This window comes from Camelus dromedarius, chromosome 24 (assembly GCF_036321535.1).
Source record: "Camelus dromedarius isolate mCamDro1 chromosome 24, mCamDro1.pat, whole genome shotgun sequence".
NCBI classification, from domain to species: domain Eukaryota; kingdom Metazoa; phylum Chordata; class Mammalia; order Artiodactyla; family Camelidae; genus Camelus; species Camelus dromedarius.
This window is the reverse complement of record NC_087459.1, coordinates 16,175,815-16,196,255: the sequence shown is the minus strand read 5'-3', so window position 1 is coordinate 16,196,255 and position 20,441 is coordinate 16,175,815. Positions and strand designations below refer to the sequence as shown.

Below are 20,441 nucleotides of genomic sequence, written 5' to 3'. Positions count from 1 at the left end.
ATGGCCTTAGCCATAGCATCATCACAGAAATTAAAGTGCTCCCATAGAAAAGCTTCATTTTGCTGGACTCAGCAATATGAATGACATCAAGGGCACAGACCACAAAAGAAAATAAGATAAACTGGACTTTATCAAAATTTAAAAGTGCATCAAAGAACTATCAACGATGTCAAAAGGCGGCAGAAAGAATGGTAGAAAATATTTGCAAATCATGTATCTAACAAAGGATTAATATCTAAAATATATAGAGAACTCCTAAAACTCAACAAGAACAAAAATCAAATAACCTAAGTAAAAAATAGGCAAAGGACTTGAACAGACACTTCTCTAAAGATACACAAATGGCCAATTAGCACACGAAGAGATGCTCAACATCACTAATCATTAGGGAGATGCAAGTCAAAATCATCAGATACCACTTCACGTCCATTAGGGAGGCTATTATCAAAACAAAAACACCCCCCTCCCCCCACTCAAAACCAAGTGTCAACTGGAATGCAGAGAAATTGGAACCTTGGTATTGCAAGTGACAATATAAAATGGTGTAGCCACTGGAGAAAACAGTATCGTAGTTCCTCAAAAAATTAGACACAGAATTATCATTTAACTCAGCAATTCTACTTTCATGTATATACTGCAAAAACTGAAAACAGAGACTCAAACAGGTATTTGTATATCCATGTTCATTTCATAGCAGCATTATTCAGGATGGCTAAAAGGTGGAAACAATCCAAATATTCATTCATGAAATGGAAGGAAGAGAAGGGAGGGGAGTGGGGAGGGGGGGAAGGAGGATGCGGAAGGGGAAAAGGAAGGGAAGGGAAGAAACAAAAAGGCAAGATAAGACAAGACTTACAGGAGGAAGTTACAGTCCCCTGACATACCCTTCCCATGCTTCAGTCTACCTTCCCAGGAATGATCTTTTTATTTCTATTTTTAGGTGTAAGAAAGGCATTAATAAAAGATTCGGGGAAAGCACATTTTAAACATTGAGGATTCTGCACTTAGATCACTTTGGAGACTTGAATTTTTGCTTCACTTTAATAGTTATTAAACTATAGTTATTAGTTATGTTAAATAGCTATATATAATAGATTAATGCACCAGATAAATAGTTGCCTATGTCAAAATTCTAAAGGTACAAAAAATTTAGTGAAAAATCTTCCCCTAACCCCTGTTCCCAGTCACCTAGTTCTTCTCTCCCTGTAGGCCTTCATTGTTACCAGTTATTGTATATCATTCTACAGACATTTTAAGTTTTTGTTTTCAATTCTTTTCATGGTTTCCTGTCTCTGTGTAATGTGCTTATTACAATGTTGTTATTGCTTCATATAATAACTTTAGACTTTACCTACTGACTTCCTGCTATGACCATGAAGACAGAAGCTTACTCATTACATCCTTCTAAAATGGCAGGAATTTTTTAAACCATATGCAAGTATTTTTTCTTGAAAAGTTAAAATAATTAAACTCTTTATAGGGTTTTTATGTAAATAACTAATAAACAGACTAACTCCATAAGACTAGAGAACTAACAACAAAAAAAGTCCTGTTCCTTCTTATTTTAACCCAGCTATGAGCCTACTTTGAATTTAAGCCCTACAGAGACTTCCCAACAAATGGAAGCTACTGCTCTTTTGAAAAGGCATTTTTTATCATTTAAAGCTGAGGTCATAAGCAGGAAGCCCACTTTGTCTGGCCTATATGATATTTAAGAAAATTTGAACCAAAAATATGAATTTGGCAGATTTCTCGATTCTCAAAACAAAACAAACAAAAAACCCCAGAAGACCTGGCAATACTGGGCACAAATTCTTTTAAGTGAACACTGCTCCCATGAGACAGAGCATGTCTCACTGCAGTTGGTGACAATCAAGCTCACGTCACTAATATCTGTTATCTGAATGGCCCTAGAAGGCATCTGAATTTCCTGCATTAAACTAGAAGGTCAAAATCTGAGTTTTCTTGCCTCATTACCTGATGGGTTTCAAGAACAAGAGTCATTGATCGGATTGGGCCAAAACTCTTAAACAGCCTCTTTAGAGCTGTAAGGTTACAATTTTTGCTAAATGGTCCAGCATAGACAGTTGACATCTCTGTCCACTTGATCTTCATCTATAAGAAAAACAACAGAATATTGTTAGGAGGTGCTAATCTAAAGAAATCATGAGTCAAAACATGGGATAACTCCTTTCAAGGAATTTCTCAACACAAACACTCACCAAATGTACAAGGATTTGTACACAGGGATTTCACTGAATCATTACTTGGAATAGCAAAAATTCCGAAGTGCAAATGCGGAAAATAGGTATAATCATACAATGGAAAACTATGCAGCCATTAAAAACAAGGAAAATCAGATTATACAGTGCTGTGAAAAACTGTACAAGATAAATTAGAAAATGTTAAGGTTAAAAAAAAATAAAGCTGCAAAACAGTACATATAGTCTGATTCCCATTTTAATAATGTGTTTCCTAAAATGGAAATATACACATAGGAAAAATATAGAGAAACACACAGTAAACTTAATACAGTACAGATTACTTTCCTTAATGAGGGGAGATTATAATAAGCCATTAAATAAATCATCTAGCAGAACCCATTCACTTACCCTTTTGTTCATCTCCTCAGTGAGGTTGGGTGGAAAGGGTTCAAAAGAGAATTGCACGATGCTGAAGGGAAACAGGGGGATTTCCACTCTGGCCTGCTCAAAAACCTACAGAGAACAGTACAGCCTGAATGAAGCAGGAATCCAGTAGTCTACTGTGGCTCTTGGAGTTGAACCACAATTAAAAAAAAACACATTGGTTGTCTTTTTACCCATTTTAAAAAGCATTATGAGACTGACTTCAAGGTCTAGAAGACAAGGTCTGGTGACACTACACAGCCTTGTAGGAAAACCATATAATCAGTAAAGGGAATAAAATTACATGCACCCAGATCTTTAGCATTACTGAGAAACAGAAACTACTACAACCTTCAAATTACCTCTAAGTAAAGAAATAAGTTAATTCCAATAGAAATTCCACCATCCCATATTGCTACAAGCCTGTGAGTAGAGAGGAAGGAGAGGAGGCACAAGAAACTCTGGGAGGGAAAAAAAAAAAATCAAGGGGATGGAAGACTTGGATGAAGCATAAACAAAGTCACTCCCAGAAAGAAAGTACCACTAAATGCCAAAATAATGAACACAGGTCACAACTTGGATAGCTCACAGCACTTGACTACAAGGAAGAGGCTTGGCAGCCTCAGAGAAGCAGCACTTCTGGGGAAAAATCGGTTGTACAGAAAAGAGGCAATACCCTGTTGGAGACACGGTAGTTAAGTAAAAGAAAGAAATAGGGAAATTAAGAATCCTGCAGAAAGATAAATAAAACAAATGCCAATCCCTCCCAAGAGCATTATAAGCTTCTTATTCTTCCCAGCACCATAACATCTTTCTCAAAAAAAAAAAAACAAAACAAAAAACCCAACACTTTAAAAAAAAGAAAAAAAGAGAGCATGACCTCAGCAAGATGGAGTACAAGGGAGCTCTAGGTCCTCATTCTTCCAGATACTGCATTGACACTATAAAGACCAGAATACCTTTGCAAGAACTCTAGAGACCAATTGAGAAACTATAGCACTCAGAACCACCACCACCACCACCACCAACAAAATAAGAAGGGATTCCAGCAAGAGAGAAAGGAAAATATGCAGAGTTTTGTGTCTCTACCTTATCTGACCTAGCAGGGCTCAACATGGAGGAGACGTCCCACACTGGGGATCCTTCCCCTAAACAGAAACAAAAGAGTGGACCATGTATCCAATGTCATGACTAGTCTGTGGGCTGCCTGAAGGAACTAGTGTCTGTCTCTCCTGACTCAGAGCACTGATAGGACTGGCAGCCTTGTTTGGGAGCCACTGAAAACAGATGCAATCACAACACATTAGAGCTGCAGTTCCAAAGCAAGTGTTAGGAGAAGCAACAGAGTACAAGCTCTGAGAACAAACAGGGACAAACTGCTCAGGGAATATGAGACAACTAAAAGGACATACACAAGTTTAGAGAAGACACATCCTCAAAATAGGTTTGAGAGGTCCTAGAACCTTGGGTGGGGCTGATCATGAAAGTCTTCCCTTCCACAATGCCAGACCCTAACAATGGGAGAGGTAGTTGGTTTTTTTGTTTTCTTTTCCCATTTGATTAGATCCCTACCAAAAAACAAAAATCATATGACATATAAAGAAAACAGGGGAAAATGACTCAATCAGAGGAAGAGAATAAAGCTCCAGAAACCACACCTAAAGAAACACAGAATGAGCAAAAAGAGAACAAAGATAAACAACTAATGAAATTAGGAAATTGATGCATGACCTAAATGAAAATTTCAATTAAAGAGACAGCAACTATTAAAAAAACAAATTCTGGAGCTGAAAAATACAGTAAGTGAATTGAAAAACTCACTCAAGGGGTTCAACATAGGACTTGACCAGACAAACTTGAAAAGAGATCTTTGAAATCATCAAGTGAGAGAAAAGAAAAAAGAATGAAGAAAAGCAAGTAGAGTCTAAGAGGTTTATGGGACACCATCTTGAGGATCAATGGTTTCAGATTAAAAGAAACTAAAAAGATTTGACAACTAAACGGAGTATGTGACCCTAGTATGGATACAGTTGTGAAGGGAAAATAAATGCTAGAGGACAAATAAGAAAACTAGAATATAGACAAAAATTAGATAAAAGTAACTTATCAGTATTAAATTCACTAAAGCTTACTGTGATTCTATAAGAGAATATTTTTATTCTTAGGAAATACACATTGAAGAATCTAGGGGTAAAGTGCCATGATACATGCAGCTCACTCTCAAATGGTTTAGAAAATAAAATGTCATATAGACAGAGGAAGAGAGAATCCAAGAAAGAGCATGAGTGCACAAGCATACCAGCATACATATGCTAAAGCAAATGGGGCAGAGTGTTAACAGAAGATGGATCTAGACAGAAGGTACACAGATGTTCATGCAAGTTTGGAAATTATTTCCAAATAAAATGCTTTAAATAAAAATACAGATCTTCTAAACAAGGTAACATAAATCATGCTTTGCTGCATCCCTTCTGCTTTACATATACAGCAGTGATAGGTAAAATATAAAAAGAGAAAATGAAAAAAGATACAGTCAGGCTAAAAACAGAGAAAAACATATCCATCAACCAGAAAAAGAACAGAAATTCAGAGTGGTGTGCAAAGCCAAAGCCACAGGACTGCTGGGATCTGGAAACAGACACTGGCAGCTGACAGTTCTGCTCCTATGGAGTAACTGGGACTAGAAGTGCTCCACACAAAATGTGAGACAGAAGCCAGACTGGCTAATGGCAGCTAGGATTGCTGATGAAAAACACCTTGACACTCACATGAGTTGCAAACAGTTACATTATCCTCTATTCTGAATGCAACCTTCAAAGAGACAGTGGGTCACTCACCTCTTTATTTGAAAAGCACTTAACTGTTTGACAGTTTTTGGAAGAAGAAAGTTCACTAGCATCTGCCTCCTGGGTCAAGAAAAGGAGCTTCTGGCCCACTGAGTCCAAGCATTCTAAAACACTGTAAAGAAAGAGATCAAGGTAGGAACAACAGTTTTCCCTAACCTAAGAGTTATTTCTCTATACTTGCACTAACATGGTAGCCAACATGTGCTTATTCAAATTAATTACAATTAAATAAAATTTCAGTTCCTTAACTGCACTAGTCACATGTTCCATACTATGTGTGGACTTTACTGGACAGCACAGATATAGAACATTTCCACTATCGTAGAAATCAGATTGGACAGTGTTGCTCTACATCTAGGGAGAGAAAAGATAAACAAAAAATATACTCAAAGCTCTTTATCAAAGTTTAGGCTAGATTCTAAAGATACGACACATTTACTATGGTGTGGAGACAAACTCCTGAGTGTGTTTTTTGCTTGTTTTTTTTTCCCAATCTGGGCAATACATTAAGGCTACAGCTGGCTTTTCTAATCAAAATACCCATTAGTCTATCACTTCCCCTAATATCACTTAGTTCAATATATTTCAATGTCTAACTTTTTTTGTAAAGTGAGTCATTGTAAGTCTAGTCAACAGATTCAGAAAATTGGAAAAATAGAAGCTACTTAGGGCAACAGGTGGTATTTTTCCCTCCATGGATTCTGGGGTGGAAAAATGTTACTCATACTATTTACTGGTAAACATTCCTCAACAGACTCAAAAGAGGAAAAAAAAATTGCCAGGTTTTATTGTTAAATAAGAAACCAGATAATCCATTTGTCTCTGCAACTGTTTAGAAGTGAAAAGTATTACCTTGTGTTTAGCTGCTGAACTACTTCCACTGTATTTCTCAGCTCTTGGCCTGCTGCATGCAGTTCTTGGTGACTAGCTAATGCCTCTAGATTTAGTTCTGCAATCTTAAAGAAAATAAAGTGGTAAAAATCATCTAATATCTTGCAAAGTGTTTGAGGCTTAACAAAACAAAACAAAAAACAATCCAAGAAAAACCCACACCACTGTTCTCTGCTTCTGTAGACAGTGGCTTTGCTGTTGCCACAGTCCCAGGTTGGCTTCAGAGTTACCAGATGGTTTTTGGCTGCTTAGCCAAGAAGGGCAATCTGTTACCAGCTGCTGATGTTGTCACATGAGTACGGGACAGGGCCAAGTAGGGCTAAGTGAAAAGCAATGGCAAGTTTGCCTCATCATTCATTCCACGGTCAGTTAAAATTAATTCTCTGCAAACACGCAACTTTGGGAAATGATAAAAGAATGGCTTTCATGGCAATGTAAAAAAAAGGGCTTTTTATTGGTTTAATACAAAATCATGAAAAGTATTCTACTTATTCTTTAAAGTGAACACTTGGGAGTTTTGATGTATAGAGATATAGATTTTTTTACTTAGAATCATTTTATATTTGCAGAAAAATTACGAAGATAGTAGAGTTCCCATATATACCTTACTCCCATTTTCAACTATTATTAATATCTTAGATTAGAATGGTATATGACACAATTAATGAACCACTATTGATATGTTATTATTAACAAAAGTCCATGCTTAATTTAGATTTCCTTAGATTTTACCCAAGTGAGATACAATTTTTCCTGGAAATCAAGTGGCAGCATAATAGCAGCATAATAGCATGCAGTGGTTCTCAAAGTGTTGTCCGAGAACTCCTATGGGTTCGGGAGACCCTTTCAGGGCAAGTTCATGAGGTACTCCCTTCTTAACTACATAACCCACAGATTGAATGTAAAATGAATATGAGAAAAATCACTTGTCTCCTAGTAAGCTAGACATTAAGGAGATCTTCAAAATATGTAAAAAATATGATGCTCTTACCATAAATTTTTTTGAAAACGGCTTTTCTCCATAATTTTTGTATTAACATGTAATGGTTTTAAAAAATATTTTAACAAATTAATAAATACAATAAATATAAATTTTCTCAAACGTAACTTCTAATATGATAAATGTTGATAGATATGACCCACATAAACATAAAGCTCTTTGAGGATAAATGGGTCCTAGACCAAGTTTTTTTTAGAACCTCTAATGTAGTGGCTTAGAGTAGGGGCTGGCATAGTCCAGTCATTAGATCAAGTCCAGCCCAATGCCTGTTCTTTGTAAATAAAGTTTCACTGGCACACAGCTGTGCCCTTTCACTGACATACTGTTTTGGCTGCTTCTGCAGTACTAATAGTAAGCTGAGTAGCTACAATAGATAGCAAGGCCTGTAAAGCCTAAAATATTTACTATTTGGCCTTTACAGAAAAAGTCTGCTAGTTCCTAACGTAGAGCAAAGACAGCCTTTAGAATCTGACAGACCTTGGTTTGCGTCCTGGTTCCAGCACTAACTGTAGAACCCTCAGTAAGTTATCTAACCTTTCAAAACCTCAGAATGCTCATACATAAAAATTGGAATAATAATAGTGAATTTATAGGGTTGCTATAAGGATAAGATAATGTATACAAAGCATTTTAGAATACTACACTTAGTAAGATCTCAGTAAATGGTGGCCATTATTATTTACATGTCCAATAAAATATTTTACAATGTCTTTCTACCACCATGACACAAAATACTATTCTGGCTTTTTATTATTCAACATGGACTACAATTCATTTCATAATGGGGTTATGATATACAATATTATGCAATGGGACAATCTAACAGATTAGAATGCATTATAACAGGTCTGTCAGAAACTATTTCCTTTTCAATGCCTCCTTTATTATGTGCTGTTCTAATCTGTGCCTGTTGGAACTGCTGTTGAAACAATGATATGCGACTCTCACCCTAAAAGAGAAAAAATCTACATGGATTTTTATAATTATTACAATTATTAGCATCAGCTACAATGGTGAACACCACATTATGGTGCTTAATATATTCAAGCACTGTGCTAAGAGCTTTATACTGCATAGTATCTCTTTTATCCTCACCAATATCCCAGAAAAGTGTGTTCCCATTTTACAGATCTAGAAACTGAAGTTAGTTGTTCAGAGAAATTGCCCTAGATCCTATAGCCAGACCTATGACAGTCCATATTTTAAAAGAGGTAAGTCCAACTTCAGAGACTAAACATTTAACCACTATATTATGCTACTGATGTAGGTCTTAATTTCAAATACATGTTCAGCTTGAATTACCCTCCTATTTTTGTAAAGAAAGGTAATAGCATTAGATTGGTAGTCTGCGACTCTCTGCTCTAGTCCCATAATTTTAAGGAAAGAAAACATACTAACCTTCTTTGGGCCATACTGAAGGAAATATTGAGCCAACTCAAGGGTTGTTCTAGCATCTTCTGTGGCATCATGACCAAGTCTATCTGAACACTGTATATCCTTCCTGGAAAGTAAAGGTAAAATTAACGTACCTGGGAGCATTTTTAATGATAGATTCTTTCAACCACCCCAAATATTCTGGCTACATGTAAAATTACAGCACTCTAATAATCAGATTTGAGTCACATCATGATTTCTTTATTACTTAGTGCCAGGACCTGAGAGGTACTGATGATGTACAATGATCAGGAATGGCTTTCTGCATCTCCATTTTATTCTCAGTAGCATCTTAAGAAGTTTCCTTAGTTAGCACATAAAGATCCATCACATTCAATAACAAAGTATCAATAATACAAATAACTATAATTTATTTAAATAGTAGAATATATGCAGCTTTTTGGACTATTTTAAACCATACTATAGTGAACATCATTGTACATACATTTGTACATAATAGGATACATTCAATATAGGAATGTTATGTTTTGAAATTTTGGGTAACTTTTCTGCCCCCCCATCTAGTTCTACCCATCAACCTTCAACTGCGAATAAAATTCCTTTTTCTACTCCCACAATTTTTTCATTTCAGAGTCACACTTCTCTAGTGTTAGGATCCCAGAATTCATAGTAATGTTTACAAACTAAGAGGGAGAGCAGAGACTCTGAACTTTGCACTATGCATTAAATAAGATACAACATGCTAACTTATGTGCAATCTATCAGGAAAATATTATATGCAAACCTACCTACCCCAAAATAGCTTTAGCTAAGAATCTGAGCTTAAATCTTCTGCCCTGCTCTCTGACATAAAGCAATGATGTATCAATAACATATGGATGTATCATCTGAGGAGGAAAGAGAACAGAATGAGTAGAGTCCTTTATTAAGGAAAAAACAAGTGGGTTGGGGGATAGAAAGTAGATTTGAAATAAATGAAAGAGGCACATATGCTAGAAAAGCTAAGTGCTAAATCAGATACTCACTTTCAGTGCTCTGAGATCTAAATCTAAGGAGTGGCCCACTAATACAGCATTGGGAGGAAGCAGTGCTTTTAATTGTCTCTGTACATCTTTGAGTTTGGTTGTCACTGGGTTAAGAATCTTCTTGGTGATTCCTGAAAAACTTTCGATATAAAAAGAGAAATGGGCACAGCAGGATATTAATAATGGAAAGTCATTTCAAAAAAATTTTTCTTAAATTAAAATGTAAAAATGATGAAAATCAAAGAAATTAAAAACTGCCCATAGTCCCACCACCAAGAGATCACTTTTTACGTTTTAGTAAATATCCTTTCGTATCTTTGATACATATATATTGGTATATACTTCATTTTTTATAAAAATGCAATCATAATGCATATGCTACTTTATAACATGATTGTAACATTTATATATCATGAACAAGTTCTCACATCAATAAATCTATTTCAGAACATCCTTTTAAATGGTTAGAATACTCCATTAGATGGATGTAAGATTTTAACCAATCCCCTACTTTCAGACTTGCATATTCCCGTATTTTTCTAACACTGACAAACATGCTGATACATGCATCTTTGCCACACATGACTGTTTCCTAATACTGTCTAACTGTCATGTCTGCTAACAGGACAATCTTTATTAACTATCATGATCTCTCTGTGCCTAAATAAGCACGAAATGATAGGTACAATTACAATGGACAGAAACAATGATGTTTCACTGGCTTTTCTTTGCCTAATCACTATAGTGTGCACATTCTGAAAATACATGCTAATCTTTGGAAAGACAGACGCAATTTTTGAGTCTCAAAGTTCCGTTATGGAATAAGTTTTGATTTTTGAGGTCAAGGCAGATTAAGCTCTAAGATTATTTGACTTCCAAATGATGACTTGCAGATTTTTCAGATGAGGTCTTATCAAAGAGCAAAGCTGTTTGGCAGTTGCTAGATAATGATTAAAACTAGCAGGTTCTATGACAAGGAAGACATTATTCTGGTGACTTAAGGTCACAGGAAGATTAGAGAACAAGAAGGATAAGAGCATTATACACCAACATTATGCGATTTCAGTATTAAAATTTATAGCTGTGGCACTCCAGCCTTTTCTTTCATAATTATGTAAGTAAATAACACCAAACCAAACAGGGGCTACAGGCTATTCCTTTTAAGTCTCATTCGACTCTAGCCTGACAGCTATAGGAAGAGCTGGAGGCAGGATGAAGAATACCTGGTGAGGTAATCCACAATCTTGTTGTCAGGTTTAACAAGTTCATCCATAACACAGCAGCCTCCTTCAGCAACCAGTGAGATGCGTGTTAGTTCTCTCCCCTTGGATGTGAGGCACTAAAAGACCAGGATGTAGTCAGGCTGCTGAACCATGTAAGCCCTTGCTCCCTCTCATTATTCAAAACATATCAACTGTCATCAACTTGGGATCTCTGTGATGATGGCACAGCCTTTTGCTGACTAGAGGATCCAGTATGAATGAAATTAAAGCTAGGCAGCTCGTTGAACATTACACTTAAGGAAACCAACATAGTAGTTTCTCTGGGAAAGATATGCTCAAGGAAGAGAGGCAGAAAAAATTACATCAACTATAATCATACCATTTACTGTGTACTACATCCTAGTATTACATTAAGTACCACTATAAAGTAATTTTTATTAGCACACTCTATTATTATCTAATGCAATACCAAGCATTTCATATATACTACCTCATAATGACCCTATGAAGTAACCTCTATTATTATCTCCACTTCACAGAGGGATAATTAGGGAATTTGTCCAGGATGACAGGAAAGGCACACGACAGACTCCAAATCTTTAGCATTAGTCACTCTGTTAAGAACTGAGTTCTAAGTGAGAGGAGATACACTGCCTTTGAAAGGAGACTTGCTAATTAGACAAAGTAAAACACAAGGGGAGATTAAGCAGGGAAATCCTACTTGTGGTCTTTAATGTGTAAAACTAAGCCAAACTGACAGTAATTGATGCAGTCTTCAAGGCAACAACAACAAAACACTTGCTCAAAAGAGAAGGAATAAACTTCTGGTAATGTTCAAAAATTAGATTAAACATATCAACTAGTTAGAAAATTTATGTGATATTTAATCTTCATCCTGAAGCAAAGATCCAAATTTTCTAAAATGTGAGTAAAAGGGTCTACTTTCAGTTATTTAAATACTGAAATTGAGTGCACTCAAGAAAACTAGACCCTAGTTTGCGACACTCCAGTTGAAAAATTAATAGTACTTACCATTTCACAGTCAAGCCCAAAGAGAGGACTGTTGTCTGTTACAGAACCATTACATTTCGTAGGTACAAAGTTTTCACAATCAGGAAAACCTATGAGGAAAAGGAACGAAATATTTGCCTTTAGAAACAGTAAACATCACCTCTAGATTTATCCATGGAAAACCAAAATACCACATTTGCAGGGCACCTTCTCTATGTTAGATACTTGAAATAAAAAGATTAAATAAAAGAATTTTTGTCCTCAGTTTTTTTCTCCATCTACTCAATTTTATATTCTGGGAGAATAATGTAGGTTGCTATTATTAGAGATACTAGGGCCTAGACTCCCTTGCAGTTAACAAGTAACAATTTTTCCCTCATTAGAAAATAAATAACTAAATTATCACTAAATCCAAAGTCACTGGACCCTTTCCATAAAGGCATTAAGGGAGGAAAAATAAAGTATGCAAATGACTGCATGTGGCATCTTTTTTCCCAAAACAATTAAAAGTAGGAATGAGATTCCACCATAGAAGAGATCTAAAAGGATTTCACTGTAGGCAGAATTTTTAACTAACATTCACCACACGCACACTTGCACCCAGCACCACCCTTAAAATTTCTCTGAGATATCTGTTTAATAATGTGCCTCATTTTCTGGAATCATAACCTGAAAATTCCCTACAGAGGCTAAGATCTAGGTTTAGGGTACAGTGGGCCCCTCCATTGTATACCCTAAGTCAATAACCAGTCACATTCAGCTTAGAGGCCCAAAAGTGTCTGAATGATTGAAGAGTTCTACCTTTAGAGGTTGAAACAGTAAAGGTAATGCCTAGATCTTGTTTGACAAGAAATTAGGGGAGTATGAAAAGCTTTGACGAGTCTCTATGTCACAGTACCCTGAAATTTCCAATTGGTTACAATGAAAAGAATCAAAATACAGTATAGACCAGAAAAGCAGTATCCTCAAATCTAGGAGACATTATGCTTGCTGCCCTCCCTATCTATATTACTAGTAGCAATAGTAACAGAAAGACTTAACTTTTTAAAGCACTATGTGCCCCATGGCAAGCTCTTTTTGTATATTAACTCAGTTAATCCTCATGGCAATCCTATGACATACGAACTATTAATTCTATTTTACAGATAGCTTTTTCACTTAAATAAATCTACTTTGAAAGGAAATTTATGTCAGAATATAAAAAGAACTCCAATAACTCAATTTAAAAAAGCCCAATTAAAAAATGGACAAAGGATCTGAAAAGATATACGAATGACCAGTAAGCATATAAAAAGATGGTCAGCATCATCAGCCATCAGAGAGATGCAAAACCAAAATCACAATGAGATACTATTTCACACACACTAGGATGGGTATAATCAAAAAGACAGAACATGGCAAGTGTTGGTAAGGATGTGCAGAAACTGGAACCCTTTTACATTGCTGGAGGGTATGTAAAATGGTACACTTGCTTTGTAAAACAGTCTGGTATTTCCCTTAAAAGGTTAAACACAGAGCTACCATATGATCTACTCCTAGGTATATACCCAAGAAAAATAAAAATACATGTCCACACAAAAATTTGTATCTGAATGTTCACAGCAGCATTATTACTAATAGCAAAAAATAGAAACAACCCAAATGTCATCAACTGATGAATGGATTAATGTTGTATATCCATACACAGATTATCATTAGAATCAAAGTAGATGAAGTAATGATACATGCTACAACATGCATGAACCTTGAAAGCTTTAGTTATAAAAGACCACATATTGTATAATTTCATTTATATCCACAATAGGTACATCTATTAACAGAAAGTAACTGCTGATTTCCTAGACTAAAGGGCATTGATTTCTTCTGTGGTGATGAAAGTGTCCTAAATTGGTTGTGGTGATGGTTGTAAAACTCTGTAAACATACTGAATTGTATACTTTAAATGAGTGAACTATATAGTAGGTTAATTATATCTCAATAGGGATTTTCTTTTAAGCAATTTTAACTTAATTACTATTGTGATTAAGAGGTAATAAATAAAAGAGAAAAAGCATTTTTATTAAATTCTTGCTACATAATTGACCAAAGCTCTGAGCCTAGATCTGTCATATTTATTAAAGAAAATGGGAGGTGGGGTGGTTGAAAGATTAGAAGTACTAGAGAAGTGTTAAAAAACATTCTTCTTAATGTTCTAAGAAGGATTGAAGGAAAAATGAAAAAGGAATAAATTTCCCACAAAATATTTCAATGCTATTTAAGGTCTTGTTCATATACTACCTAAAATCAATCATGTACACATTCAACACTTAAGGAAACATTGCGCTTAAAGCATTTCCTCATTAACAGAAGATGGAATAAGTCACTTGGAAAGCAGCCCATAAAAATAAACTTTCAACAGTAGTATTTTTTTTTAAATTGATACTCTTCCATTGTTACCAACATCAGATTAAATTTAAACCAACCTTGTAATGGAAAGTGATATGTTTTCATTTCCTCTTTTGTAAGAAGGCATCTGGTCAAGCCCACTTTCTTAGAGCCGTACTTTTGAATGATGGGGTCATTCTGTAGGTTGATGCTGACTTTTGGGCTGGCAGAAGGTAAAGACTCTGAAACAAGAACAACCAAATGTATGTTAGAATGTGTGTTTAAGACATCTCCAAGGACATGTCTTTTAATGCTGTATAGGGTAAGCACAGTGAAGATCAAAAGACTTATAAGACCCAGTGCCCCAACTTTTAAGGAGCTTGTACTCTAATACACTTACAGGAACATAAAGAGAAAATAAGTCTAAAGTGGGTTATAATAATAGAAGGTATAAAAGGGAAAGGAAGAATACACTGGCTCAGATGGTCAGAGATGGTTCATGAGAGGAAAAGATTAGCTGAGTCTTAAAGAAAAGGCAGAATTCAGAGAGTTGTTATATTAGAACAGTCCGTTAGTGTCTGCCACTCCTAACAGCCCATTATAACTAAACCTACTCCACCCCTAACCACCTGCTCAAGCACCTGTTGGTTCTTTAAACAGGGTGGTCACTGACCAGATTGAGAATGGACACCCGGCTAACGAGGGATCTATCTATAAACTGACTAGTGACTTGATATTCCTCATCAAGACACATTCAAGAGGGACATAGGTAATTAGCTAAGATGATTAGGTTGCTTGGTTCCAGAATTGAACTAGGAAATAGAGAACTCACCAGTTAGAGCAGAAAACAAAGAAGCTAAGATGCCATGAAAGGGACAGAGAACAGCGCTTCACCAGAGGCACTTCGATCCTTGATGGCTTCTGTCCACATGCATCCTTCAAATAATAACCTCTCACTTAAGGTGGCCTAAATGAGTATTAGGTCCTTGCAACCAAAAGAACTGAAGTATCAGAAGTAGGAAAGAGGGAATTCCAGTAGGACAGAAATGAACAAAGCAAACATGGTATGGTAGTGACTAGACCAGTCTGGGGAGAAAAAAAGGTCTGTATAGAAGAGCAGTATAGGAAATAAGGCTGAGATAGAATAATGGAATATTGTAGACCACTGCAAATGCTGGGCTCAAGAGTTTGGACTTTAGTCCCTCATTCCATACATAATGTAGGGCAACAGAAAGTTCCTAAGAAGGGAAGTGGCATAATCAAACAATATTTTAATAAAGATCAACCTCAAAGATCTGCGGAAAATGAAGTAGAAAGACAAAAATGAAAAATGGCTTTGCAGTATTTTTGGCAAAAAATACAAAACAAACAATCTGGATTAAGATGGTGGAAGGGATGAAGGAAAAGAACACATGAAAGAAACACCACACAAGAAAAATTGGTAGAACATAGTGACAGAGTAATTCAGGTCAGTCAACAAAATATTTACTGAGTACTTATTGTATGCCTGGCATTATTGTCCTAGCCAACAGATTTCCCCAATGAACAAAATCAACAAAATTCTCTTAAATTCTATCCAGGAAGAGGGATAATAAACAAATGGACAATAAACAAATACATAATACATCAGGTGAGGATAAGTACTATGGAGAACAGTAAAGGACAAAAAGGAGGAAAGAGAGTGCTGGGGCAGGAAAAATGTTAATGTCATGTATTTTATGCTCTAATAAAGTAACATTTGAATAGAGATCCATGAGAGCAAAGGGAATGACCTGTGAAGACAGTATATGGGAAGCCAAAAGAAAAGTAATTCTAAATTCAAGACTTAAGTCTTAGAGGAAAATGGCACCAATAAAAAAGGAGATCTGAAGATGGGCGCCTGCTATTCAGGGGTGAGAGAAAAATGCTTTTAGATATGTTATGATTGAGGGTACAGTGGAGTATCCAAGTAACATCCAATAGGCAGCTGAAAATCGAAGCCTGGAATCTGGAACATCAAACTATAAAGATAAAGGACTTATCCACAGAAGAATAATAGGTAAACTTGAGAATAGATGCGTATTTCAAAGGAAAGACTGAACTGAAAGAATATCAAAGTGCTATGGACTATGTATTGAGGACTCTGAAGCAAAATCCTTGAGGACAGAGAAGTAGCTATAACCCTTTAGCTCCTCAGTGCTTACAGAATAAAATCCAAAGTGCTTAGCATAGCATTTACAGCCCACAGGACAAAGCTTTAACCTACCTCTCAGCTTCCTCTCTTATCACTACCTCCTATGTCATCTCCACCCCATCAATAACCCCCAACAATCTATATTCTTCAGCCATATCAGTTTTTTTTTCCTGATTACAGTATTTCTTTTACAACTTGGTATCTTTACATGAGATTTGAATATCACGGGTACTCTGTGATTCACTCAAACATGTTCAAAATAAAGTGGAGGTCAAATTAAAGCTGCAGGTCAGACATGGACATCTATTAGAAGGAGAAGGGAACAATGGAAAGGTAGGAAGTTCGATGCCTTTGAGATAGAAGTTAATAGGAAACAGTCCTGAAGGAGGTGGAAAGGAATCACTGGTTACTCCTCACCACTTTTCCGTATCTCCTTAGTGCAACTATTCAATAACTTAATTACTTCTGAACACACACAAAAGCATTATTGAACAATAATACCTTACTATGTGCAATGAACTCTGATTAAGTTCTGTTCTATTCCATCACTCACCTCTTTGCCTCCTCAAAACAGGTTAGCTAAACCTAGCTAAGGGGACACAACCCCCAGTTTGAAAAACACTGCTATCATGGATATTTATATTTTAGCTGGCCAGCATCCAAACCTCCTGCCTACTCCCCATTGTAAGTAGTATTAGTGAATGCCCCCTACATTAGTCAAAGGCAGGATCTTCCTTCCCATCTGTACACTTGCAGGTACAATGACCCAATGATAGTTTAAAAATTATTCACAGTAATTTCTAAGAGTCCGATGTCAGTGATATCCAGGGGGGGCAGACTTTGCTATCTAACCTAACCAAATGGTTTTTGAGGCATGAACCTTGGCTATGTTTCCTGCTGTCTAATCTCCCTTGGTTCTTACCTTTTTCTTTAAAAATTGCTTTTCTGCTAAAGTTACTTAAAATTGAGTTTTGTTGCTTGCAAGAATAAACCTGATTAATTAAACTACTTTTAAGTGTACACATAGTATCTTTTAGAACAAGAAAACATCAAACCAGAGTCACAGCCATACCTTCCATTGATCTGGACAGATCCCCAGTTGTTTGTTTCTTACGCAGCCCAATGATATCAGCTAGAAAATCAGACGATGGAGGAGGCAAGCGGAATTTCTGAAAATACATTAACAGGTTTTTACAAAAATGCTTGAAAGCAGTTAAAATACTATCAAAGACCTAGACTTTTATTGTCAGCCCAAAGCTATGAAAGGTTTGGACCTTAACTGTTTGCAATATAAAATGAGGACTCTTTCCTTAATGCATAAAAGTGACTAGGTAAGTGAAGCCACATCTATCCTACCCCAGAAATTTTCTTTGCTTCTCTGATTACACATTGTAGAAAAGAAATAAACATTACAAAAATGTGTAACTTAGAAAAGCAAAGCCCCTTATATTTTTCAAAGCACTTTCATATCTATTACTTCAGTGGATAACATGCCAGGTAGAAGACAGCAAAGCAAAGAGGTTGAGAGTTAAAGCCTCAGGCTCACCTGGGCTTAAATTCCAGCTCTACCACTTACTAGATGTAACTTGGGCAAGTTACTCAGTTTCCTTCTGTATAAAACGGGAATTAAAAATTCTCTCTTTTACAGGACTACTGTTGAGAATTAGAGATGATATATGCAGCATGATTAATATAATAGGGCCTAGCACATAGATAGTGTTCAATAAAAGAAAGCAAAAAAGAAAATGAAGACCCAAGGAGATTAAGTTAGAGCTCACCAATTCAAATGCTCTCAGTGGTAAATAGATGAAACAGTGCGATAAATGGAGGAGGCTATGGGAAAATGGAGAGAGCATGCCTCTTCTAAAGACAGCTTCTATTCAGCTCCAGGTGCTGTTGTTTTGAAGGAACTTAATCTTGTAATGTTGTCAAGAGGCCAAAAAAAAAATATTTTATGTAAATTTTACAATTTTGGGGGGAGGAGAGAGGTATCTATTTATCTATTTATTTAAACAGAGGTACTGGTGATTGAACCCAGGACCTTGCGCATGTTAGTCACGCAGTATATCACTGAGCTATACCCTCCCCCATTACATTTTATAATTTTTTAAACACCATAGCCCAAATAAAAGGGGACAATATCAAGTATGATCTGGGAACTACAGATTACAATCCGGGAATAAGTGTTTTGCCGAGATTACCAAAGAAAAATCGGAGACAAATCTAATTCTAATCTCAACACAAGGTCTCAGTCTTAGTCTTTTTTTGCCTTCTACAACATCTATTGCTTGTTCAATCAGGTTGCCAAGAAGCACGGTTTGAGACATGTGCACTGGTCTCTAGATGGGAAGACCTGAGTCAGGTTCTAATACAAAGTTTTCTTAACTTACATGTCTGAATATCTTTCGGAAAAATCCAAACTCCAAATAAAACCTGTAAAAGTGTAGCTGACTCATTCCCTGCAGTACAAAAACCACCACGTTGTTCAGGTGATTCTGGTGAAAAAGCTGGCACCAGCTGTTGAAAAATAAACCAACACAGCTAAGAGTGATACTATCAAGTCAGTTACAGGCATACATAAGGGGTGTGAAGAAAGCAGTGAGCAACAGCTATTGGAGTTTATCATCACCCACTGATTGCCTGGAAATGGAGAACAGCTATTATTGCACAGAATTCACATTAAGATCTCTTGAGATAATTTATTCCATTCAAATTACATACAATACCAAGTGAAACAGAATGCGAAATCTGAAATTCTATTAAGATTTGTTTTACATTGGAACAAGCTCAGTTTACAAAGGTGTATCTTCAAGATCCCACTCTGCTCTATAGTCCTTTGTAAGCCAGTGACCACATGACTAGCTATAAGAAAGCTAGTTTTAGATAAACTGACAGAATAATGGCAGTATCTGTTAATGCAGAAGATGGCTTCTGACGTACCTAGTCAACCTCCCCCTAGACAGAAGTGTACATTCAAAAATCTCTCTAGTGTGTACTACATAAATAAACACAATTGTCATTAGATATTTCATAATGGCACTGAGGATACCAGAATAGGAAAATTCTCTTCGCTCTTGATTTGTAAAAGGAGAAACAAGATCGAGATTCTCAATATATGATCATGTTATTTCAATCAGGTCTCCACTGGGGGTTACAAGTCAAAATACCTAGAGTGGCCAGACAGAGACTGTAAATAACAGGTGCAGGCCAGGTGGAACATTGAAGTGTACATCTAAAAGGAGGAGGACACTATTCAGCTTCGATAAATTTCTGTCATGTGGAAATATAAGGACAGCTGCCAGATCTTTAAGTTTTTTTGAAGAAGTACAAAATTTGGATTTTATACAGAGATTTCCAATTTAAATTGTTGGCAACTACTGTAAAAAAAAATGTTTAGGATAGTCTGTGCAGCAAATAAATAACGTCAGGCAGATGTGATCCTTCAGACACCAGTTTGAAACTTCAAGTCTATGCCCATCATTTAAGTTCATCTCATACCTGGGTTTAGGAACACTGGATTTGCCCAGAACTGCATACTTCAGCAAATCACATAGTTGGTCATGGGTTACTTCATAGTTTTCAGCAAATAAAATGGTAGATAAGCGGGCTTTCTGCAAAGATAAAATCAGAGCGTAACAAATTATGAGCATAAAGAATAGAAACAAAACAAGGCAAATTTTTAAAATATTCCAGTTCTGATAATTTTAGCATGTATCTAGACATAAGGAGGGTTCTAATTAATTGGGAACGAAGGTTTAAAACAACAACCTGTGGTATGATCTTATTAATAGGATATTTAATAAATATTGATACAGAACCTTAATTACAGATACCTGGCTATGTGCTAGGGATAGTAGGATAAATAAAATATGACTCATACTCTCAA

The 20,441-nt window shown here is 36.1% G+C and overlaps 1 protein-coding gene across 5 annotated transcripts in view; it reads right to left on the bottom strand.

Moving 5' to 3' along the window:
- The window catches only part of REXO5 (RNA exonuclease 5), a 29,628-nt gene that overhangs the window by 4,971 nt on the left and 4,216 nt on the right, over nt 1-20,441 (bottom strand). For all 5 annotated transcript variants that reach the window (XM_064478489.1, XM_064478488.1, XM_064478491.1 and 2 more), the window contains exons 3-15: nt 20,054-20,166; nt 18,946-19,072; nt 17,628-17,724; nt 14,481-14,624; nt 12,040-12,128; nt 11,008-11,123; nt 9,785-9,923; nt 9,552-9,646; nt 8,763-8,865; nt 6,326-6,429; nt 5,465-5,585; nt 2,613-2,717; nt 1,978-2,115 (exon numbers count right to left, since the gene is read on the bottom strand). In XM_064478489.1, the coding sequence (XP_064334559.1) occupies nt 1,978-2,115; nt 2,613-2,717; nt 5,465-5,585; nt 6,326-6,429; nt 8,763-8,865; nt 9,552-9,646; nt 9,785-9,923; nt 11,008-11,123; nt 12,040-12,128; nt 14,481-14,624; nt 17,628-17,724; nt 18,946-19,072; nt 20,054-20,166 (1,491 nt within the window). The remainder of the gene's footprint in view (nt 1-1,977; nt 2,116-2,612; nt 2,718-5,464; nt 5,586-6,325; nt 6,430-8,762; nt 8,866-9,551; nt 9,647-9,784; nt 9,924-11,007; nt 11,124-12,039; nt 12,129-14,480; nt 14,625-17,627; nt 17,725-18,945; nt 19,073-20,053; nt 20,167-20,441) is intronic.